This window comes from Rissa tridactyla, chromosome Z (assembly GCF_028500815.1).
Source record: "Rissa tridactyla isolate bRisTri1 chromosome Z, bRisTri1.patW.cur.20221130, whole genome shotgun sequence".
NCBI classification, from domain to species: domain Eukaryota; kingdom Metazoa; phylum Chordata; class Aves; order Charadriiformes; family Laridae; genus Rissa; species Rissa tridactyla.
In genome coordinates, this window is record NC_071497.1 from 70,201,212 (window position 1) to 70,226,929 (window position 25,718).

At 37.6% G+C, this 25,718-nt stretch overlaps 1 protein-coding gene across 1 annotated transcript in view; it reads left to right on the forward strand.

Annotated features, from left to right (window-relative positions):
* Positions 1-25,718, forward strand: part of HCN1 (hyperpolarization activated cyclic nucleotide gated potassium channel 1) — a 202,087-nt gene that overhangs the window by 137,368 nt on the left and 39,001 nt on the right. The window contains exon 5 of the mRNA XM_054187015.1: positions 21,163-21,309. Within this exon, the coding sequence (XP_054042990.1) occupies positions 21,163-21,309 (147 nt within the window). The remainder of the gene's footprint in view (positions 1-21,162; positions 21,310-25,718) is intronic.

Consider the following 25,718-nt stretch of genomic DNA (forward strand, 5'->3'; position numbering starts at 1 on the left):
AGGACCACATCACTCTTTCACTAGGCTTGTACCAGCTTTTGGTATGTTTTTTATTAAACTAAATATAAATATCCATATACGTGTAAATGTAAATATATTTTTTTGTCAGTTTGCCCTTGCTGGAGTCCAGAGTCAGTTGAGATAGAGTGAAACAGATAAAGAAGAGTTTCCATTGCCTACATATTATATATACCATTGATAAAAATCTTTGAAAATCTAGTTGCTCTGGCTCTTTTTGCTTAAACTGGACAGGTGTTCAAAATACAAATTGCAGAACTTGTATTTTAGATACGCAGCTGAACTTGCAATACTGGAGTTTTAGCATGTGATTCCTGAATCTGATCTGATCTGAGCAGCAAAGTTTCTCATGTATTACTGATTTCTAAGTTTAGTACCTTTTCATGGTGTTCACATTTTTTTTTAAATGGACCTCTTGGTTTTCTGATGCTGCTGGTGGTTTTTAGAAAGCCTGAAAATAGTGTAACACAAAAATGTTCTGTGACTGGTCTCAACTCCTTCTCTTTACTTAGCAATAGTCCATTTTCACTCATACAGCATAATTCTAGCAATAGGTCATGTCATGATCAGATTGATGGAGAAGATGAGCCACTTGGCAGATAAATCTTATCTTTTCCGTGCAGCTGTGCTACAGTATACGTGCCACCCCAAAGGAATTACTTATTTTGGAGCATGAGGGATGGTATACTTTATCCTAGAATTAAATCTATTCACAAGGAAAAAGAAAGGGAAATAAAGCAAAGATCTTGTCACTATCGGCCTGTAGTTTTGCAAGTTCTTATAAAAATCTCATCAGCTTGCACAGATACATATCCTATTTATCTTTGCCACAGCACAGTATTTTAAATAGTAAACAAGTTTTGAAGTATGTTGCATGTACAAAAGTGGCTAAATGTTTTTTGTACAGTCTTGGACCTTCGGGACTGAGTATTGACTGTGCAAAAAGCATTATAGTCATTGTAGCATTGTGAAGTAGAAAATTCATTATTCCCTAAATATTTAGGCATAAATGACAGTCATTGCCTGAGACAGGATCTGTGGATATCTTTTTCTGGCAGTTATTATCCTTGGTTTTGTGATTTTATTTGGAAGTCCAGGGTGTCTTCTAGTTAGAAATGGGTCTGCAAATCTTGACTTTTGGATTATTTCTGAATCATCTTATCATCTTATGCTGTTTTTGCAAACATCAGGTGACAGACTGCTAAATGGATAAATGCAGTATTCCTGTCTACTGTGAGCCTTATTGATCCTTGTAGAAAGTGCTGAGATTTCTTAGAATAAAGCAAGTTATTAAAAGATATTTGGTATTACTGAATTACGAAACATTCTGAAAGGGAAAAAATGCACATCTGCAGCTCAGAAAAAACTTTTCAGATATTCTTTCGTAGGGTGCAGACTCTCATTTAAAAGAACACGCACATAAAAGGACTTGTAGATATATTAATTCTTTTATTTTTATGCATTCTTTTAAATATTTTGATACATAATTAAGAACGTCATGGACTCAACCCTCTGATGTATAAATGAATATGTAAATACAGCCACGAGAGCCAGTGTGGGTGGTATAGAGACTTACTCATTGAACATGAACATTTTTGTTGTGTCAGGACAGGGCCTCTACTTGCATTGCTTACTTTCTGTTTCTGTAAGCTCACCTTTATCAATTTGTGCTCATTAAAATCACCTGAATTTTTGCTGCACATAGTTGTGATATTTAATTTGACCTTGATCTTCCAAAGTTTCGAAATGGGAAAGAACAGATACTATTGGAACAGGTAAGGACAAAAACTGCTCCCCCTCTCCTCATCATCAAAAAAAAGAAGTTACTCACCTTTAAAAATACAGCGATAACAAAATAAACATGTTTTTTTTTCTTTTGAAGTGGAACTGAACAGTACGCTCAGTTCGAGGGTAAGACTTTAGGAGAGGAATATAAATCGGTCAGAACGTTCTCACAAGACTGCTCTCCTCCTTTGTGCTGCTCCTTCATTATTGTGTTTCAACTTCTCGTTACAGTCAATCTTGCTGGGGTAATTGGGCTGGCTACTTTTGCCTTGCCTCTCTAAAAAGGTGATTGGTTCCTCACAGTACAGCAGGTACTGTGCAAGCCAAGTGCTCTCCACCCGGCTGCATCACACCTGTGCCAAACTGTAATAGACTTCCACTGCTTCTAAAATGACAGATGGGACTTACTTTGATTTATTGCTGTGTTGTGGCTAATTTTCCTATAAAGTGTTCTGCTGTCTTGCATTATGGATTAGGTTTCTAACAGTTTTCCATATGAAATTGCAGAGCAAGCTCATTACGATTTCAGCCATGTTCATGATGACTATATAAAATTATCTGTGAAGGCATGAAGTTATACCAGAGCCAGATTTTACACACAATCTGCTTTCTTTTCACAGTAATTATCATGGGGTTACAAATTAAATAGATTATTTGTATTTTTTTAAGGAAACAAACAACAAGGAACTAACTTTTGTTTTTCAAAATCTCTGTTCAAATGTAGCACAAATTACCTTTTAGCAAGAGAAAACTATGTGATTCACACCAGATAGGTATAACTGGTAGCAATTATCCCAGTTATACTAGAATGATTTTGCTTGTGTCCTGTATGTGTAGAAGGGAATAGCACTCAATATTATCTAACATAATATTATGAGTGAGAAAATGATCCATGCTGTGCAGATTTTTTTTTTCCTTTACCTTGTTAGGGAGGAAGGGAAGAATAAAAGATTGATTATTTTTATCTTGACTTTTAAATCGTAATTCCCTCCTGACGTCTCCCTGCTTCTTGAGGTTTAAGTAATTAAAGCATGTCTGCTTTAAAACAGAATAATTTGTATAACTAAGACATGCAATATAGATTTGTAAAGGCTTTGGAGTGCAGAGGATAGCAGTAGGACTGAAACCTTTTCTCTGCAAAATAATGTTACAAACAGTCCTTAGTATTCTACTGTATGTATTGTATGCTAAATTGAGTTTTGTCCTAGTGGCTACTAACAGTAATTCAAGAAACCTCTATTAGAACAGAGACTCAGTAATGAATATAGAAGTAAAATGCTTTTATCTCCATGTGTTTTCATAAAATGCACTAGACTTACCTTTTCCAGCAGATTTCTGCAACCAAAAAAAAAAAAATCAACAAAATCTTTAGAGCACATTTTTCTAAACACTAATTATTTACTGTAATCATAATGAAAGCAGATCTTTTCATAAAAATGCACAATACTATGGGCTCACATTGTACAGTTTTGGGTCAGAAAAATATCATTTTCACACCTGTATGATGTCCTTCTAGAGAAAATATTGTTCAACAGCTGCCTTGTGTTATGGGCAGTGCTGGATGCCTGTATATATTCAGGCAGAGCTGGCTGAACGTCTTTATTCACTGCAGAATTTGATGTAAATGTAAAAATAATTTTATAAAGTTTTGAAGAAAATACTGAGCAATTTTTAAATGAAAAGTGAAGGCAAGTCTTTGGGTGTTTCTTATTAGACATTTGATAGGAGATAGCAACCAGAGCTTAATGGAGTTAATTCCTCTAATTAAGATGCCTCCCTATCCTTTTTCCTTTTTCAACATTTTTTTTTTTAGCATAGGCCTTTCTTTTCCCCTGACTTTGTAGAGAATGTAAGCAAGTAAGAGGAGCAAGCAATCACGGAATCACAGAATCACCTGGCAGAAGAGTCTATATCTCTTTGTTGCTGCTTCACTCCTGCACAGCATCAGGGGTTTTTTGGCCCTCGTTTGGGCAGCGTGAGGCAGCTTCAGAAGATGGACATGGTCTCGCCTCAATCAGCAGTACCACTCTCACCAGAGGCATCCCAAAAGGGTAACACAAAGGAAAATTGAGGCAGCAAGCCGCAAAAGATGACCAATCAATATAACAGAGGTAGTAGAAAGGCATCTGTGACTTCTTCCTATAGTATGCCTGCAAGGAAAAAAGCAGCTGGAAGTAGCAGGAGCCCAAGGATACGTGAAGTGGGAGACGGGGAGGGATGAAGAGCGGAAAGAACTGGGACTGCACCGGGGGCAGAGGCTGTTGGCTTTTTTGGGGAGAAGAACTGTGATAGACATAGGAGCATATAATGAGGGATTTGTTGATGGCCCTTGAATTCATCTGCTGAGAAGAGCCTCCCATTGGGCAGTATATGACATGACCTTATCTGGAAGAAATTTGGAAATGTTTTGGCGTGCCCTCTGATTTTTGGGCAAAGAGACAGAGACAAGCCTTTTATTTCTACCTGCATTTCTCCCGCTTACTTTGAGCATCAACAGCTTCTGTAAGTGGACAGTGCAGATAAAATAACAGAAGAGACCGAAAGTGAGAACCATCAAGGGTAATAATTACCTTGACACCATCTCACATCACCGGGTCAGCTGGCCGCAAGGTTTTGGGTTGCCTGGGCAGAGACAGGATAGCAGCAGATAATCCCTGCTCCATCAGGTGCACCCGTAAGGCAGACAACAGTATTTACTGTTCAAACAGTTTTATTAGAAAAAAAATATGAAAGGAAGTAAATGAACTACTATAAAAAGGGGAAAAGATTAAAAACTCTAATGGAATATATTGGGCCATTGGTTTTAAAGAAAAACTATAAAAATCAGTGAATAACTGACTGAAAAGCAATGGCACAATAAAACCACTAGCATATGTAACTCAGTAAATGACAATATAATTAATTATTGCTGAAAGATTGTGGTTTGAAGTTCTGTTTGCACAATATTTAAGAAACTGGCTCTCATTCTGTAAGAGTTCATGATTTGGGGAAGATAGCAAAGAACAGTGTAACCTTGCCAAACAGTGGCAAAACCAGAAATTATTTGAGACAGACATAAACCTTAACTCTTCCTTGGTTTTACCTGAGCTTTATTTTCTTTCATGGTTTCTCAGTCAGGCAGTCTTCCCCCCAATGCCTATGCCTGTGTCCAAGGCAGTCTCTGCATCTGGCAGAGAATATTTGTCTTCTTTTGCCTCAAAACCCTCCTCAGAAACCAGACAGTAGGGTTTAAAGATCATCTAAACCTTCCACCAGTCTTGCCATGGCAGGGAAAGAAATCTTTCATTTCTGAAGGAGGCTGTTCCACTTATGTCAATGAAGTGGGAGCTTCCCGAGGGAGGGTGCAGTGGCGTAATTACATGGAATAATGTGACAAAGCAGGAAAAAGGGAAAAAAAGTGACTAATGAAAGCCTTGTACTGTGGCATATCCATTAATATTAGGTATATGCCCCATTGCTTGTGACATTTAAATTTGCAGTACAGTTAGGGAACAATCCTGTGGCAGGCTGAGAAAATGAGCTGTCTCTATCTGCAGCAGCTGAAGGCGATTCCTCAGTGGGGTGCCCTGGGTTTCTATGTCACACCAGGGCTAAAGACACAAAAATTGCGCAAAACAGACTTTAAACTTCATAATTTACATTATACACAACTTCTAGCATACTACCCACTTCCCTGGGTGGCAGAGAGGGCTTCTGTGCTGGCCATCAATTTAAGAAATTGTTGGTATCAGATGTGAAAAACAGAAGGGAATGGTAGCCTATACTTGACATGGCTGCTGCTTTATCCCTTAAAATGATCAGGTTACCCCAGGTAGTTATTATTTATAATGAGGTTCTTACATAACACTGAAGTTTTAGCTGAAGCAATATTCTGTTTCTGTAGTTCTTAGGAACTGGCGTCGCAGAGCCCATGTGCTATATTTGATTGTGACTATTCAAAATGGTATTTTGCTGTCTATGCAGCTTTAAAATATATTGATTTGTTATGAAGACGCTCCCAATTCTTCTGTCTCTGTTTTCACATTCGGTTGAGAAACAAAATACAAATGAAAAGCCTTTCCTTGCCTTAGCACCTTGGTACCTGTGTTTTTCGCATAGCCTGGGTGTTGCTTTCTCTTTAGGGAATGCACTACTGTGATCTTGGGAAGGTTTCTGCACAACGTCATGGCCATCGCACGAAGCTTTGTGGTCTAGACCACGTCTCTTGAAGACTGCAATAGGGCCTGGTGAACTGTTGCATGCTTAGAAAAACAAGCCCCTTTCAAAATGAAACAAAGCAAAACAAAATTCTTCTAAACAAAACCAAACACTTTGTGATGCCTACCAGGAGCCTTTGTGTTGCCCCCTCAGCAGGGGCTGCACAGGTGCCAGGTTGGCTTCACCCTGGGGTCCTGCACTGCAGCCTTTCGATGGGATACCATTGTCAGTGCTGGTAATGGTGCTTAGAGTACTAGTTCAGGACTCGGATTATCGATTACACATGTGAAACAATAGCCATTGGAGGCTGTCATAGTCACAGCCAGTGGTACTGTAGTGCAAATTGCTTCTCTTGCCATGGAAACAAAGGCTTTTTAATTCTACTCTAAAACCGAAGTAAATTTTGCTAAAATTTTGTATGCTGAGCAGAGTGCTCCTAAAAATACTCCTAAAAATACAGGGGAAATAATACTCCTAAAAATACAGGGGAAAGACATATGTATTTTATAAATCTGATTTCTTTTAAGTCAAAGAAAATATAAGTATTCCTTAGGTCTCTTTAATTTTGAATTGTTTGTATTTTTTAAGTACCTTCTGCTAGCCTTTCACTACTTTCACGTTTTTTCATAGCATCTTATAGATGTTTCACCCACTTCTCCAAAGCTCTCTCTATTTTTCCTTCTTGTCATGGAAGAAGGAAAAAAAGAAAATAAGGATATTATTTGGCAGAAGTTACATTATTTCCCTTCAGCAGTTGCAGCTTTGTGACTTTACCTTTGGATGAACCCAGCTATATTGAATAAAACACTTTCCCTGGGTGTTTCTGCAGAAATGATCAGCACAGAAATACAGTATCATCATTTGTTTCAGAGTTAAATCTCCATAGAGATGTGGGAAGTAATCCACTATTACTAAGAACTTTTTGTCTGTCTTTTTGGAGAATAAAAAACAAGACTTCCTCTTCGTGTAAGATTTGATGCATTTGGATGATTGAATGGTTGATGCATTGAACCATTTCTTCACAACCAGAAATATCACAAGGATTGTTAGCCTATTTGTTTGAAGAAAGCTACAAATTGCCTTAAAATGTGTTCCATTGGCTTTTCTGTCCCTGATAGTCTCTCTAGCTCTCTTATTTCTGGTTTTTATTCTAATTAAAGAATTATCTTTAAGTCTTATTAAAACTTAATAATTTTAAAAAGTCTTATTATGCTTCTTCTGTACCTGTTGAATAAGTTCCATAATTCTAGAATACAAGAGGTTACATCCTGTTGCTCACAGGTGTTCCCCGGGAACCATCAGGTCTAAAATGATGCTTTTCAAGGGAGTACAAAATGTTCCTTGGGGTATTTCTTTACTGTTAGGGTTGTCATTTATCAGAGAAGCCCCCAGGTGCCATAAATTAATTTCCCTAAGGATGTCTCTGAAGTGTTTGTATTTCAAGACTGGATAAAGACAAGGTAAGAAGAAAAAGAAGATGAGAAGATTACAGATATTTTCTAAGAGTGAATGAAACACAACTGCTGGCATCGTGAAGAGGAGGAGCAGTTTGTCAGACTGTTGCAATTGTTGGTGCAGAAGGACCAGAATTGTGAATATTGTGTGTTAACCTCGATTATTCAGGTGAAGCTGGAGACTTGAACAGTCTGACAAACAATTTTAGATTATCTAAAAAAATAAATTACAATCTGCAGGTCTCCTTTGTAAGTGGAAGGCCTCTTTGCTTCACACAGTAACAAGGTGTATGCTCAAATAAAATATGCAAGAAGGTTTCAGACTGTATGTGTTAAACAATAGATCATAAAGTAATAATAGTATTAATGAGGTTACCTTCCCAGAACAGAGGTTTTCTGGTCACCTCTAAGCTCCTGCAGTTCTTAAAAAAAGCTTAGTACTGCAGCTGTCTGACACTGACTCAGGTGTTTACACATGAAATCCCTAGGAGGAGGTGGATTAATTGCAGCCAACGGCCTTCTGCAAACCCTTCTTTCCCACAAGTAGCATATGCATGGGATGAGTCTTTGTCAGTGTTTCCCACCACCTTGTTTCTGTGTAAGTGATTATATTTTGTTGGAAAAGCAAGGTGAAATGTGATCATCTATATTGCTGTTTCTATCCCTGTGAAGAGCAAGAGAAATTTCTGTCTCTCTCTACCTTGATATGTGCTTATTAGGTGAAGCACAAAAGACACGAGAGATGCCCAGCCTAGAAGAACCACTTCCTCATCATAAGGACACTGCTGTGAAATGAGGGAAGGCCAGTTTCAGGTCTCTGATCAAAGTCAAAAAAAGCAGTATGTTGTATAACTGAGCAACTGAACCATTTTTGTTTACTGAATAATCTCTTTGTCTCCCCCTTTAGCTTTGGACGGATCTTCCCATGCATGATAAACTTATTGTCATGCAAGTGTCTTTGAAATGGATCCATTTAAAAAGCAAGTTCATTTTGATGAATTGGCATTTTCCACTAATTAATACAAAAAGAACTGGCATGCGATAATTAGGTCTTATCAGAGCCAGAATTTCCAGGATCAGCAGCTGTATCATGCCAGTGTTTCTGTCTTGCTTGTGCTGGTGCTGCTTGGTAGCATAACTTTTGGCACAATACCAAGCAGATGTAACAATTATGGTGCTAATAAAACCTTTTTTTTCTCCTTCTTTTCATTACAGCTATTAAACAATAAAGTTACATAATTTCAATCTAATTATACCTTTTCTCTGTATTCCTTTTCTAAATTACTACTTCAAAGTGCTTCTTGAAATAGGTGGGTCTCCTGTCGGCCAGATGCTAGCAGCTAAGCATACCATTTTATCTAAAGGCATTGTAGCACATGCCGACTTTAGCATTATGCAGTGTTTCTGTATGGCAGGATCAATGGGGTGAGGTGAAGCCCACACCAATGGAAACCACTGTTTCTGCTAGGCAGACCCAACACACATCTCTAAAAAAATGTCATTCAAATGAAAATAGGCAACTGACACTTGTCACCCTGTGTTCAGAGTCAGCATCAAAGGTAGCTGCATTGTGCATTCAGTGCCTCAGGACAGACATCCCCATCACAGCTCCTTGAGCTGCAAAAATGGCCGCTGGTTGCCAGAACTGAACTGAAGGAGTGACCAAGCAGAAAGGAGCTGATCTCCCTCACCCCCCGCTTCCCACAGACTGCATGTGGGGAATAACTCCTCCTGCCTCCTCTCCCTCCACTCCAGGCACTTCTTTTCATGTATATTCTTTTTTACTGGCACAAGCAAATTGAAAATAAACATTAAAAAAAAAAAATGGAATCCAAAGCATTCAAAAGATAAGGAACATTGTACAAGATGCCTGGATAGGTATTACATTTCACTTCGAAACTGGCAACTTTAAGGAGACCATTACAGCATATCTGATATTTTTAAATAAGCTGTCATCTGTACAGTATTTTTCTCATTAAAAAAGAAAATCATTCTGCCTTAGCCTTGATACAGTTTCACCTATAGTAGCATGGAGAAGAGATGCTGTTATTTTCATGCCTTGGGGCTTTGATAGTTGTTTCATTAAATCAGAGTTCTGTCATTGCCTCTGTGAAGGAACTGAGCCTGGTTGTCATGCTCCTTCCCTCCCCTTTTTAAAACAGTAAAAGGAAAATTTGCGCAAGATAAAGAACAGACTAAGAAAACAAATCCTATTCAGAAAATTCTCTATAACTTAATTAATATCTCAATTACACTAATTGAAAAGAACAATAATAAGAGATTGTGTATTTTGTGGCAATTGAAAGGAAATGTTTAATTACTGCATGTAAGTAAAATGACAGCTTAAAGCATTCTTGCAAGCAACAGTACTCTTTGGGGGGTAATTAGTGAAAAAGAGATAGTAAACAAATGATAGCTTTTAGGCTAAACAAATGACTTCAGTTGCATCTCATGATAAAAAACTATTAAAGCGAACCCATCACACCATGCAGCAGGAAACTTACTTTTTATTTTTGATTATAAACTGTTTTTTTCTTTCTTTGAAAGTATCTGTATGATATTTTCAGCAGAGTGGCAGTGGAGAGAGCAGATTGTAGAAATATCTCTGGATTCATAGTGAATTCAGCTATTCAGCTAATAGTGAAGTCAGCTATATGACTGTGGGATGGACAGGAGAGCTTATTGCTTTGCCGCTGCAGAAATAAGATAACCAAATGGTCGATCGGCAGGTTCACTGTTTGGTGTCTTTTCTGAGCACAATCAAATCTTTGGTCATTTGAGAACCATCTGTGCTAACTTATTTTTGGTGTGTATGGTTATCATCACAGACAACCATGCTCTGAGTAAATGTTAAGGTTAGCGCTAACTTCCAAGTGTGACCGAATATTTAGTTAGACATTGTCCTTTGGTGCCTCGACAGTCAGATCAAAAGTTCAGGTGGCTCATGAAATAACCTGCCATTGTACGCCAGAGGACTACGCGTCAGTGAGAGGTGTTTGTGAAATGGAGTCGATCCTTGTTCCAATGTGGCTGGGGGAACACATACAGGAGAGGGGCAAGGATTTTACTCTTGTCCCCATTTTAAACATGGACATAATTCAACATAAAAACCGCTTTGTTTATTTTCTTAATAATCCCGGCCAAAGTTAGGATGAAAAGGATTTTGAAAGGATTTTGAAACTGTAAAAACACCAGACGTACCGTAACTCTTGCAAGGGGTACGGCAATGTTTCTTGATTCCTGGTTGAATTTCCATTGGAAGATGACAGTCCCCTTTGGCCAAGTGCATGGAAATTGGCTGCAGTCCTCCAGTGAGCATGAAGCAGGAGCCTAAAGAGATTATTTTTAATATTAAGACAGAATCAATGAATCCATTCCTATACAGATGAAAAAACTGTTGTCATATGGAAGAGAATGAGCATTGCAAATAGCAAATACATAGTAGCAGCTACTGAAGATAATGCTTTTAAATGTTGGGTGAGACTGAACAGAAGCTGAGTTTAAACAGTTTAGGAATATTTATCAAGAATTCTTTACAGGTTGGGAAGGTATTTTTGACCATTCTCTCCTTTCTGTCCTCCAGAACCAGAATCTAAAAACCATTCAGGTCCTCATCCAAGGGCAGTAGGTAAAAGCTTAGACCTGTGCTGTGTTTGCATAATGTGAGGGCCTTGCGGTAATGAGGAATACTCGTTAGCGATGTGGGATTCTGTTACTGTATAAAAGAGCTGATTGGTGATCCTGTTCTCCTGTTCTCCACTCTACTGTAGCTGCCTGTAGCTGATGCTCCCGGCAAGAGCCATCAGCAGAGCTAATACAGCGCAGCACTCCCAGTATGTTGTTTGGTTCTGCAACCGTGAATCAAGGCACACAAACACTTTGTGAATGGATTGCATGACTGACAACAACTGCAGAGAAGAGATAATAACTTTGGAGGCCCCTCATCACGCAGCTGACAGGTTCATTAAATAGCAACGTTCGCAGTCTGAGGCAGAAAAGATGCATGTAACAGAATCCTGCGGTGTCTACATGCCCTCCCCAGGCTCCCACAGTCCACCAATGGCTGGGCCAAAAATAGGGGTTCCCTGTCTTTTGTGAGCAGGAATACTGGTTTTACCTCATTTACACCACCGTGTGTCCGGAACAATGCTTGCAGCTGGTGACACGTTAAGGAGTTAAAGAAGAGAAAAATACCCGGGTCTTGGAATAAATGCAACAAGACAAAATTGAATCAAAAATCTGTTAAATAGCCATTAATAAATATAAGTTATACAATTCTTTCCATTCCTTTCCCATTCATGTGTAATTTTATGTCTTTTATTATTATTTTAACATAGAACCCACTGACAAAGTTAGACTGGAAGTTCTGGCAAAAGGAAAAAAAGTGTAGTCTGCTGTCTATGGTTGTCTCATGTTATTAAAATTCTTCCTGGGAGAATCAAGCCTCAGGGATTTTTTCAGACATTATTTTTATTTATACAGATTAGATTATTCATTCATCAAACAGAAGCAATATCATGTGATATTTAGACACACAACCTCACAGCTCAGCTAGTGAGTTGGAACTGTGGCATACTGGGTTAAGAGATCATTTTAGAAGCTTGTAAATGAATCTATTATCTAATTTCTCAAATGACTCAAATGAGTGAGAAAAGCAAATTAATTTATTATTTCCTAGGAGAGGGAGATAGGTATCATAAAAAGGGGGAAATGGGCCATATGAAACTATATACTCTTTTTTTTTTGGGGGGGGGTGTTGACATGTAATTTGTGCATACTATTTTAAAAGCATTGCATATTAGAGTATATGGAACTTAAATGAAACAGCTTATAAAGTGTTTTAGCAAACCATCTGCTTTAAAATACACAATGTTCTCATTCAAAATAGTGAATTTAAATAGAAGTTATGTATTTTCATTGTGTGCTTTTTGCACAGAATTTTGCAAATCTTATCCCTTTAATCTTAAAAAGTATATTTTGCTGAAAGATTGTTTTTAAAAAGTGATGTTACACCTTTTTCATAAGGAGAAAACCTGCCCCCCTTTATATTCTTTTGGTACTTATTCATTGCACTTGCAGTTATTCTTTTGCTGCAGAATGAAATCTCAACATATGAAATATAGATATATTGCTTAAAAATTAATTGCCTGTGAATTTTTAGTCAGATGAAACTTCAGTTTGAATTTTTTAAATTCCTTCATCAATGTAATTTAAGTGATAACTCAACATTCAGTTGAATACCAAATTTCAGCATAGTAGATATTTCCCTGACTTGTAAAGCAGAATGTTATTTTGATATGTTTCATTTTTAACTGGGAGTTGAAGTTTCCTGAATATTAATAGTTTTGTAATTCCATGATTATTTGCTTTCCAAGTCCACTTATGCGTTTGAATAATTTTGAGAAAGAGGCAATAAAACCTCTCATGTAGTTGATATGGCAAAGCCTCTTCCCAGTTGCGATTCTTTGCATCGTTGTTCAGTTCTGTCCGTGTCTATACAGCTTTTGTTATCTACAGAGCTATGTATTAGTGCTGCTTGAGGGGGAGGTGGATATTTTTACTACCAAACACACTTTCCACAAAGTAAAATTTTCCACCAAAACCATTAGCCTTTCCACGCTACAAGAAGATCATATCCATTTTCCATTTAAAAAAAAAAAAAAAAAAGAAAAAAAAGAAAAAAAGAACAAAATGCATAATTTAGTTTTAGCTTAAAATCTCATTTCACTTTTCATTTTGGATAGCTTCCATTTTAAACTGCGTTTGCTTAAACAAACATTGCAAATGCCATCCCTCCTGGTCTGTGTCTCGGGATCCCTGTTGAACCTCACCTTTTTTTCTGAAAAGTTGTCTGTCTGGTACCTCCTGCAGAGAAGTGAGGGGCCTAACTCTGCATGTATAAGAAAATTAATGTCAAAATGAGACAACGTTAAGTGTTTAGATGCTTTGAAATAATTCCCTCTCCTTCACCCCCTCCCCTTGAACTACCTCAGAAAGCTTATCACCCTTTTCGTCACTGAAAAAAAAATTAAAAATCTGTAGGTAGAAAATAAAATCTTGTGCCCAGCAAAATGAAGGACAAGAGGAGAGGCAAAGCTCCTTGGTTCCTTCAGCTTGTTTCATTTATTAAAATTTTAGAAGTACAGTTGCAAGGGCAAATGACTGAACTTGAAAGTAATCCTTTAGTATTTTCCTATGGATCAGATGCTATATGTATGTGTATCACAATAGGAAGCTTCATATATTAGAATCTTTAAATAAATTATTATTTTAAAATACATGGTTGCAGTTCTTGTTTAGCTAATTGGTCAGTGCTAGTCATTTGGACCTACCCTAGGGTCAATGGAAATGGAGATAAGGATGACAAAGGTGAATTTATTCCATCTATGCATGACATGAATTTTAGAATGAGATTAATTGCCCCTTGTTATCTTTCTCTGGTTATGAGAGAGAGTCAGGATAACTGCTTTAAATTAGACACTTTACTTTTAGAAAGCTGAACAAAGGTATCGCACTAATAACTTTCCATTCTTTGTTGTCAGTTCACGTTTTTCAAGACTGTTTAGCACAGAAAGAGTCTTACTTTTATAATTCCAAAAGTTTCTGTTCAAAGTCCAGTTCTGGTGATAATCAAGTTTGCTGCCTTCTGATTCACTTGATTTTTTGAACACGATGAGAATTTACAAAGGTGAAAATCATTTAAGTATCAGGTTGTATAAGAAGTTTCTGGGATCTCTTCTATGTGACACCTGTTCTGTAGGCCGTAACGTGTCACCTACACAAAAGCTATTAGGGTATGTAGATCTCGTCCTGCTCTCACAAGTAAAGCTCGTGTAAGACAGCAATTTTCTTTGCCTTCACATGCATTACTGCCAGTTCTTCCCCCTACTTTGGTTCTGGGCCCATTGCAAGTTTTCCAGGCATCAGGCTGAAGCAAGCCCAGTAGAAAACTGCCTAAAAGCATGATATTGTCATTAGGCTCACATAATACCTTCAGGAGAGTGCTGATGAGTTCAGTGATGGTATGAAGCTTAGGATGGTATAAAGCTTCAGATGCTAATATTATAGAAAGATCAAGATACTTTATAGAAAGAATGAGTTGAGTTTTGAGAGGTTAAGTAATACGGATAGGATGAAGCTCGGAAATTCAAAATCCAAGGACTCAGGTACTAGTACAAGCTGCTGCTATAAACTGGAAGATAAGTAGCACAGAAATTGCAAGTGGCAAGGAGAAAATGAGGAATCTGAGTGATGAAGCTGCCCATGGAATGATTGCAAACAACATTTCAATGCATCTTGGTTTTCCATTAGATAGGAAAGAAAGAACAGTATGACCTATGAATTGGTGAGACTTCCTGTAAAATACTATGTACTGTTCTAGTAACTGAAGTTGGAGAAAGATGAACTCAAACTAGAATGGATGAAAAAAAAGAGGGACAGTATGCTGTCTTCTGAACGAAAAATAGAATAGACTATTTGGACGGGGCTGGGAAGAGACATGATTCCCATCTGTAAACACTCCAGAGAGAAATACCAAGGGACAGGAGCTTTTGGAGCGGCTAGATAATTTCGTACTAAACATTAGTAGATTTAAACTGCATATGCATACATTTAGACTGAAATTTAAAAGAAGGTTCAGAACTATATATAAGACCAGTGAGCTTCTTGAAACAATATTCTTAAAGGACTGATGGAGAGAGAAAGTCTAACTGTTTTTGAGATGGGTTGATTTGTTTATGTAAGATGTGAGGTTTTGCAATAACAGGGGAATAAATTCAGTAACTCAGGGGACCTATTTTTCCTAATGCAGTTTGGAAACCATGCAGAATTGTGATGGTTCTTTGCTTGATGTTCATTATTTAGAAAGGCATCATCTTGATCAGATTGCCTCCTCTCACCTTTCTGCTCCTTTTCAGTGAGTTAAATCTGCATATTACAGTTCAGATTAGATTCTTCCTTTATACACGGCAGGCAAGCATTTTCAAGAATACCGATGAATTTATTGCATCTAAATTGTGGATCAAAACTGGCTTAATTCATCAGAAGGGTTTTACAAATGATCTCTGCTTTCTTTTTACATTTGTAATCAGTATATTGGATTTATTTTTTTTACACATCTCATTGAAAAGTTTGTATTTGTAAGGCTGTGGCTTTGACTGGATATAAACCTCCAAGGATATAAACCTCCAATAAAGTAAAGTGCTATTCCTCTATTTTTTCTAGTTGATATATATGTGATTCATTTTATACTAACATCTTATACAATGGATTAAAAATACAGTTAAAATATTTTATTAATACACTTTAAGGGTCAGGATTACATTTAGAACCTGAAAATAAACATTTTTACAAGTGCTTATAGTTGTTTGGGGGGAATTTCCTAGAAATAAGGCTCTACTGCCAAGGACAATATCATTATACGAAGTACAAAAGGCACATCGTTCAAGCTGCATTTTCAAGTGAAGGTACAGGGACCTAGGTCCTTTGAAAAACTAGTCAATTATCACAGTTGAGTCTTGACATTTCAGAAAAATCTGACATTGGCACTTGCTCCAGAAAGGTAGTCAGGTAGTTGGAGTGTGACCAGGTCCAGGTACTATACGCAAATATCATTATTATCATGTTTTTTAACTGATATTATTCATGTATTTCATATGTTTATTGTATCAAGGACTGAATGCTGAGCTGTAAACATTATCAGGACTCAGAATTTTTTCAGCTAAAAAGGGAAACTTGCTAGTTATTAAATATTATGAGGAAAGAACCTTGTAGGCTGAACTTATGTACTAAAAAATCTTGTGAGAGATCAACATTCAGGTTTCTATTTTACTGGTTTCATTGGGATATTGCCCATATTGGGATACTGTCTTAATTTTGAAATATTTTCCCTGCTTCCGTTGAAAATCATTATGAAAAAGGCCTCACTCATCTCCTTTGCCTTTTTCCATACATATTTTTTTAAGGATAATTGTAGTTCCCTAACCAACTCTACTTGGGACCTCACGATTGATATCTTAATACTGACCTTTTGCTGGAGGAACACAGTAGCAGAATTTTGCTACGTACAAGGAGCCCATGAATAAGATTATGTCTGAAACAACAAGAAACAGTTATTACTGTAAGATACTTTGCAGTCAAAATATTACTTAAATGTGAAAAATGTGAAAAGTGAAATATTACTTAATATTGAAATCCACTTTGCTCTTGCCTATTTCAGCATTTTTATCTTTTTTATTTGTGTTGCATTTATGGGCATTTTCATTTCAGTGATGAAAATAAAACACTAGGATATAAATTACTGAAATTATGGTACTACAATATATAATTCACATTAATATACATACCCATTTTAGGACAAAAAAAATCAATATTCATCTTAAAAAAGAGATAGGTGTAGAATGGTTGGCAGCACTGTATTTCTTCCATTCAGTGAGATAGTGAAAAGACAAGGAATCCATAGTTGTAAAGGGTATGAAGAACATCGTCAGCATTCAAAAATGCTGTTTACTTTTATGAAAATATAAGATAACAAGTAATGAATTTGAGAGGAAAATTGAAGTGCGAAAAGAATTAGTTCTTTCTACAGGCCAAAACCACTGTAGGTGGTATGGAAGCACAATGGGATACAAAAATAGGTGTTTATATGGATAATAAAAGCATTTAAAATTACATCGAGTAGGATTATAAGGCTTGCTATCTCTGTCATTCAGAGTATAAGCCAGCTGATGCAAGGAAAGAAAGAAAGGTGACAATCCTTTTATTCAGTTACGTCATTATGAATTAAGAAGTTTTTTAAAGCAGTCTGAAAGCATTTCATTACCAGAAAACATGCTAAGGTTAACTTGACCATGTTTAGGGGTTTATGGAAATAAACCCATACTTGGCTGTAGTAACATTAGACAAAACAAGAATGTTCTCATTCTCAAAGCTTTTCTTTGTCTTGCAATGTCTTCATCCAGCACAGGCTCTGCTGAATAGCCTGGATGCCTCTTCTTCCTCTCCTCAGAACCATGTGATTGGCAATAGTTTGCTGTTGCCTTTAGAGGCCTCTGACATCCCTCTAGACGTGCACACGTGGAGTCCCTTGCTAAACAGTCTCCCCTAGAAGATCAAGTGCTCCTTGGTGTCAGGCAGGAGCAGGATGGAAAGGCAATTTGAAATTAAAAAAGTGAGCTTTAACACAGTCATTTATATTTTGAATGTAGTCTGGTGCTTCTCACGTGGCATAAGAAGAGCACCTGCTGTGGGTCTTGTGTGTCTGAAAGTTATTTCACACAGATGTAAGAAAAGCACGGGAGGTTCTTTTGTGAATGTGGAATTAGCACCTGTCTTTTCTTGCAGCCTTCCAGTACCTGAAGGGGGCCTCCAGGAAGGATGGGGAGGGACTCTTTATCAGGGAGTGTAATGATAGGGCACGGGGTAACGGCCTCAAACTGAAAGAGGGTAGATTTAGATTGGATATCAGGAAGAAATTCTTTACCGTGAGGGTGGTGAGGCAGTGGAACAGGCTTCCCAGAGAGGTTGTGGATGCCCCATCCCTGGAGGTGTTCAAGGCCAGGCTGGATGGGGCTTTGAGCAGCCTGGTCTAGTGGGAGGTGTCCCTGCCCAGGGCAGGGGGGTTGGATCTCAATGATCTTTAAGGTCCCTTCCAACCTGAACCATTCTGTGATTCTGTGATTTTCTGAATAAACCAAAACAAAAAAGAAAACAAAACAAAGCAAAAAAAAAATCAAACAAAAAAAAACCCAAGAAAACCAAAATTTTCAATCTAGAAGGAACAAGATACAGCATACAGTGTGATAAGAAGAGTCATTAGAGAGAAATGATTCCACTCACATACGAAGATGTGGGTTCGATTGTCAGGTCTGATAGATGACTTGGGATCAATTACAGCTGTTTCAAATATGATTAAAATACAAGGTTTTGACAAAATTTAACCGACAATTTTATCAGCTCCATATGTAAAATCAGACTTAGAATAAGTCAGGGGAAGAAGGTACTGAATTTACATACTTATTCAGGGGATTCACAGGCTAATGAGAATTTTTAAACCTTTTTGACGTGCAATTTCCCCCCCCCCAAAATAGTTCAGTTCTCTTTAGTTATTTGCATTTTTTCATGAGTTAAAAAAAACCAAACCCAACAACAAAAATCAGTGTAATTATTTAGAACTGAAAAATGTCTCAATTTCTAACCTTTATTGATATCTGTGGTACCCACAGAGAAAATATTCCTCAGAATCATCTTGGACAAATCAGTGTTTTGTTACGCAAAATGAACAATATTAATTTTCTTCTCTTTGTATCTTCATTTTAGCACACTTTATTGCAACCAGCATGTGACACACCACAGTGGCAACTAATCTGGGAAGGCCTCATTATTGCCAATAATATATAGCAGGCTGAAAAAATGAACTTGCTTTTCTGAGAAATAAAATAACAATCGTTACTTGGACTGAGTTAGTGGAAGACATCAGTTGCTGAAGAAAAGACTAAGTTAAAAGTTTTGAGGGAATGCTTCACATGAATGCTATGACAGAATGTCAAGAAGAGAGTAATAGTAGCGTGAATGATACAGAATATGAGTCAAAATCACACTGAGAAAGATTAGGAAAAGATTGATTAGAGGGGGATAGTGATAATGTACTGTACACTCACAGGGTCTGATATTTTGACACAGAAAGAGACCTTGGTAGCGTTTCAGACGGTTAAATATTTCTGGGAATTCTGAGACTTAACTTCCTTATTGTAGATTTTTTAAAGAAAATGTTGCTAATACGCAGTGTTCCCTATTATGCTATGTGTTATTAATTTGGAAACATTTTGAGACACACCAGTGATACATTCCTACCAGTTTTATTTTTTCTGTTTCCCTAAAATTCTCATGTGTAAGCATAAACCCTGGTAGAGAAAAGAACTCGGTTGTGTGGGAGAAAGCACTTACTCAAACAACAGCACTAATGAAAGGGAGCAGTGTAAATTGCTGGCAAAGCAAATTGCTTTTAGCATGGATGTTCTCTTCTTCAAGGTCATTCTGGTATAAAACTCCTTTGTATCTCTCTTTTATTAGCAAGGTATTAGCGTTGCTCAAGCACATTTGTATGCAAATAAAGTTGGGTAGAGGGGTGCGGCCCCTGTGTTAGGGAGCCTAGTGAAGTCCTTTCCCTGTCCACGTGTGCTACGGCAGGTGACACGTGTTCCATATCCTTACGTGAGGCCACAGCAATGGAGGGCTGGGCACAGACACGAAGGGGACATTGCACAGTGCAGCATCTTCTCCTTGGCTTTGCTGCAGAGAAGCTGGAGCACTGCAGAGCATCTGGGACTCTGTGACCACCTTGGTGACATATCTAGAGCACTGCGCGATCTCATGTCTCTTCTCTCTAAGTAATCCATGCCTAGATTAGCTGCAACTGATTAGTTGGGTAATTTTAGAAGCAATACTTTGTTTGTGCTAGAGCATGCCTGTCTTCTGGTGACCCAGAGCTCTGAGTCAAACCCCCACTGTATGGATAAATTTCTCCATATCAGAAGAGAAGCCAATGATGAGCATGCAAATTTAAATCTCACTTCTAAAGGATAGGGGTGAAGAATTCTAGCTGTACAGACGTTGAATCAGGCTTACGTTTTTATCATACTTTGTTAAATGGTTCCATGTAAAATTACTTTCCTCTTATTTGTGTAACATATGTTGTACATGTGGCTTCATCTAATCTTTTGTCACTTTGCAAAGCAAAAACTAATTCTGGTTCCAGAGGATGGAGCAGCCTTCCATTACACAAGTTAAAGGGTATGTGCTGCAGTTCATAAGGTGTGCATGTACATTATAAATTCATTTAATTGCTCTACAGAGATGCTGATCCTAATTAAGACTTCATTGGCTTTTTCATTGAAAAGTGTTAAAATTGCCTAATTAAGCATGAAAAAAATGAACAAAAAAATTAAATTAAGACTCTTTACATAAGTAAACTAAGTTTCTGCCAGTTTTTAACTCCCCTATAAGCCTGGGACGGGTTTTATCCTTCTGTGTCTCAGTGCCTTGTCCTCTTCAGCTGAGACAAGGATGGGGGATCTGAGGGACCAAAGTCTTGCTCATGCAGTACTTGTCCATTAGCAGTTTAGGCAACTTCCCCATTTTGTGGGTCCGAGATGCATCATGCAGTTTAGTACAGAAGAACTCTGCGTGTGTTAGTTTGGGATTTTAACTTTGTTCTTCGGTCACTTTATAAGGATACACAACATTAATATGTTGTATATTAATCCAGCAGAGACAGTTCTGAAATTTCACACCTTAAACCCTCTCCGAATGCAGCACTAGAGGTATAGATAAAGAATGTGTACAGTTTCCCTGTCTGCTGCATGGAATGAGCTAAAAATGGTGTTGGAGTACGTTCACAGCTTCTGTGTACTTGAGAACTTAGGGAACACATAACAAGTGTGAGGGTTTGGCTTCTAAAACTTAGGTATTAATGTGGATATTGGCATCACCACTAAAAGCAGTTTCTGTAATTTGCAGTTGTGCTGTCATGTGATTAATACTAAGTTAACTAATATTTGAGTGAGGGTTCTCTGACACATGAATAAAATGTTGTCTTTGTAAAATATGTAAAGCTTAAGTGGATACAAGAATGAATTTTCATTTTGTAAGTGCCTTCACATAGTAAAAAAGTGGGGTTTTTTTCTTATTTTTCCTTTTCTTTTCCTGACAGTACAAACAAGTGGAACAGTACATGTCATTCCACAAGCTACCTGCTGAAATGCGCCAGAAGATCCATGATTACTATGAGCACCGCTACCAAGGCAAAATCTTTGACGAAGAAAACATTTTGAATGAGCTCAATGATCCCCTCAGGGAGGTAAGATCAGAGTATTTGAGTAGTTCTTCGTGGTAACGAAAACTTTCATGTCTTTGCTGTTTCTGTGTTGAAATGCTCTTTCTGATTCTATTCTGTTAATATTTAACCTCATTTGACCTAGGGAATGAATGGCCAGGAGAAATAATTTTATATTAGATTGACAAAAAGAAATAAGCAGATTTACACCATTCTGAACCAGTCTGTCAGAGTAATTGCCACACAAGGTAGTCAAAGAGTAAAATCCTATCCTTAATTTTTGAGAGAAACTCACACTTTTCTGACATTCTTTAAAATAGAGAGAGGCTGGACTAGAATGGTGAAAGGTTTTTTCTGCTCTCCCTACTTGCTAGCCACGCATCTGTGCAGGTGAAACCACTGAAAGTGAAGGGAGAGCTGCTTTGTTTTCATTGTGTGAGATAGCATCCTTCATTAAGATGGTCTTTACTTCAGACGAGGAAGCTGGAATATGATATACAAGCCATTAAAAAATCTTTTTGTTAAAAGTGTAGTCTGTGTGCTGGTTTTGGGGGTTTTATTATGCTATGCTATGTTACGTTGTATGTGGAAGCAGCTGAAATTTCCTTTGGCAGCCTGCTTGTGTGGGAGGAAGGCAGCGTTCATCTTGCTGTAACAGGGGTAGCTGCTTCATGGTAATACAAATCTGACTGTCTTCTGTTGGGTGATGCTTGTGCCTGACCCACTCAAGGATGTTTGTCTTATCAGTTGGCTGATATCCTCTACTGAAAGAAGGAAGAAAAAACAGAGGAGAAAAATGAAGCTGAAAAATTCAGAGAGAAGAAAGGATAAACAGGGAAAAGAGAAAAGAAACAAGAAAAGGGGAGAATAAAAAAAGAAGGAACAGTCTGATACGTGATGAAACCTATGTAATTTTCAGTGATACCAAGTAATGCCTTTTAGTATCCTCTGTCATGGGAGGAGTGGTGCTGAATATATGTCTGTATGTGTGTGTATATGTGTGTATATATATATATATAAAAATAACACCCAACAGAGTATAGGATGGCATCTGTACTTTTGGAAAGATCTGTGAAGATTGAGTTTTTTTAAACAAGTTTTGTGTCATAAGAAGAGCATAGGTCTGTGATGGATTGCCTGTACCATTGAATCCTGCTCTTTGTTGTGAAGGGAAAACATGTCATCTGATCCAAACCCAATCAAGTTCTGTATTTAAAACAGTTATAAGAAACAGCGCCCATCCACGGGCTCTGAGGGCAGCTGGCACAGTTTTGCCACATCTGTGTTATGAAAGGTCTGATAGTGGCCTCCCTCCTTACAAACTGCCAACTGGGAATAGTGAATGGTGCCCAAAATTGCTGGGTCATTGCTAGATGGGTCAAGTCAAAATCAGGCCAAACCATGATTGTTCTAACAATTTAACAATACAGGTGACTGAATTCCAGTGCCTGGGCCCATTTAATTCCCTAACATAGATGTAACCTGAGTCCTTTCATAATATTGTGAACTTGTTCGTGTTTTGGAGGGCAGGTGGAGGGCTCTGGCTTCTGCACTGCCTCTGCCAGTTCACCCTGTGGCTCCACTCAGTAGCTTGTGAAATGTCAAGAGCAGAATGTACTATAAAAATCTAGCATGTAGGACAGGAATTATCCCTAGAGTACAGTGACAGCCAAAACATGAATCTTAGCCAGTACAGAGCTTTTGTTTTGTTAAAAGAAGAGAAGCATGTGCAGATGCATCAGTCACTGACGTCAGAAACAGCTTCATCTATTTCCACTTTTAAGGAAAGCATTTGTCCATAAATGAAGTCGAATACCCTTCCTTTGCAACAATTTGCAGTTATGGCACTGTAATCACCTGTCTTTCCCTCCTGTCCTCCCTCTCTACTTGTTTCCTCCCTCCCTCCCCTAGTCCTCTTCCTTTCCCTTCCTTTTTTCTTATTGCTTAAGAGCAGCACGGAAAGTTTGTTCAAGCGTAAAAAACAAAAAGCACTTCTGGGGAGAGATCAAGCATGGAAAATTTCAAAAATTAATGAGCCACTGAAAATATGGAGTAAGAATAGAATTTCACGGAAGGAGTGGCTTCTGTTTTTGCTATTATCATGCTGTACTTAGCATGTCATCTTTGTTCTCTGTATTATATAAGAAAAAATTATTTACTCAGCTACAATCACATAGCACACTGCCTTGATGACAACACAGTAGTTGTTCCAGAAAAAGATCCAAAAGAAAAAGAAAAAGTAAGAACTGGGCAGTTGCAATGCCAGAACCGGTTTCCCAACTAATCTCCGAATTCTGGTGGCAGCTCATGCACTGTGCCCTAAAAACACCACTTGGGTGTTTGCTTAGTTCAGCAGTTTCAAATTCTATTTTAGCACCACATCAGTAGCGGTTTGGTAGTGAAGGTAGCGGCTTTTTGCTGTTACTAATGGGTAACAAATTGGAGCCTTTTAAAGGCAGAACACAGTTGTTTATATATTGGATGGGATATACCATCTTATGTGCCAATAACTGCACAAGGCTGTAACGTCCAGGTGAAAGCAGAGATACTCCATCTGCATCGTTCAAGAATAAATATTTACTACATTTCTTAAATTTTTATCGACCCCTGCATTTTATCATACTTTGAGTTTAGCATAAGGTAAGAACTAAACATTCAGAGTCTCCACAAGGCATGCTTGGCTTGATGCAAGTAGCTTCTGATGAAGACATTCAGCTGCAACCATTGTTTTATGTTTACAGTGAGCAGAACGAAAGAAACCATACAAGCTACTGCATAGTTATAGAATGAATATTATCAAATGTTACAAAAAAGTTGTAGTGTCTTCAGTTCTCCTTGTTCTCAGCCATTCAATTTTACAGTATGGGCTGAAATTTTCCACAGCTAGGCTTTCTTTAAGAGTGATGAACTTCTTTTGGTCCATATTCTAAAATTTTGTCTCACTCTTCTTTAGCAGACAAATAATTATGCATGATATAAATACGAACATTCAACCACTAAAAATAGCTAAAGGACATTGAATTAGCTGTAAAAATCCGGTGTAAAATCAATTCTTACATGATAAATACTACTAACAAAGATGTATATCCTTATAGTAGAGGTAAGACTTTTTTGGTAAAAGATATTCGTTTTACTGAGCTTATGAAAATTACATAGGGAACATTCATAGTAGTTTGTATGATTAAAATAATGAAAAGCTAAGAAAAGGTTTGAGGCATGTGTGTGAGAGGCTACCTTTGTTGGGTAACAAAACAGAGTCATGTTTATTGTGGGGAATTAACTAGGGCTTCATAAAAAAAGGAAAAAAGAATCCTGAACATTTTTAAATTTTACAAGTCTCGCTTTAGGTACTTCATAGCTGATGAAAGCAACAGGTAGCTGACTTGTATCATCCAAGGATAAGCTTGTATTAATAGATTCCCTTCGATGACTGGGAACTAAGGTAGACACTTATTAGAAAATAGGACTTAAAAAATTGTATCTTCTCCCCAGTTAATTTAGCTGCACAATTTGGGTATATTAGTCCCATGGTAATGTAGTTAATTGGATATCCTCAGCTCTACACACTCAAACTGAATTAATTGTGCATTGCCATATGTGGTGTGCTACTACTTGCTCATAAGGAAAGGTGCTCTCTGATGAAAGGAAAGAATTGAAGATTTCTTTTCATTACACTCAGAAATGTCACTCTTACTGAAAAGCATATCCCTTTTTTCCACAGTTAGACCTAACTGATAATAAGCATCCAGCCTTCTTGATAATCAGATAGTCAGGAGACTCCTGACAGTTACAATTTCAGTAGAGATGCAAGATTTTAAATCCCTTCTTCCAGGCCGTGCAGGGTTGGATTCATCAAACTTATCTGTAGCTCCATACAAGTTCTGCAACAAGTCTGAGCTAATCATAAAGCTCTCTCTGCACATACCACCCCACATGCACACTCTCTCACTGTGAAGAAAACCTCGCTGACTAGCTTAGAAAAAAGGCTACATCTTCAAACAGCAGTTGACATGTGAAATAAATGCTGCCTTTAATAGCATTTGCAATTAAGTATCTCCCTCCCTCATTTCTTGAGGTAGTAATTAGCATTTGGTAGCAATTAGCATGTTTCTCTTATAAAAATACCATCTCTGGTTCTTCAGCAGACAGACATACTTGTGAAGTTTTCTAAAGTTCACATTTTTTAGCTTGGAGGTCTTGCTACTTATGTATCTGAACATCATTTGGCATCAAAACGCCCCAGTCACAAAAGTGGTCTTTATAACTGTCATGACACGAAATGGAGGTGGCGCAGACAATAAGAGAAAAAACACAAGAAAAGCCCCACAGCTAAGAGACATATATAAAAATTTAAAGATACATATGCATAAGCAGTATAATCTAAGAACAGAGTGTAAGAAATGTCAGCATGGTTCAGCTCTGGCATTTGTCTA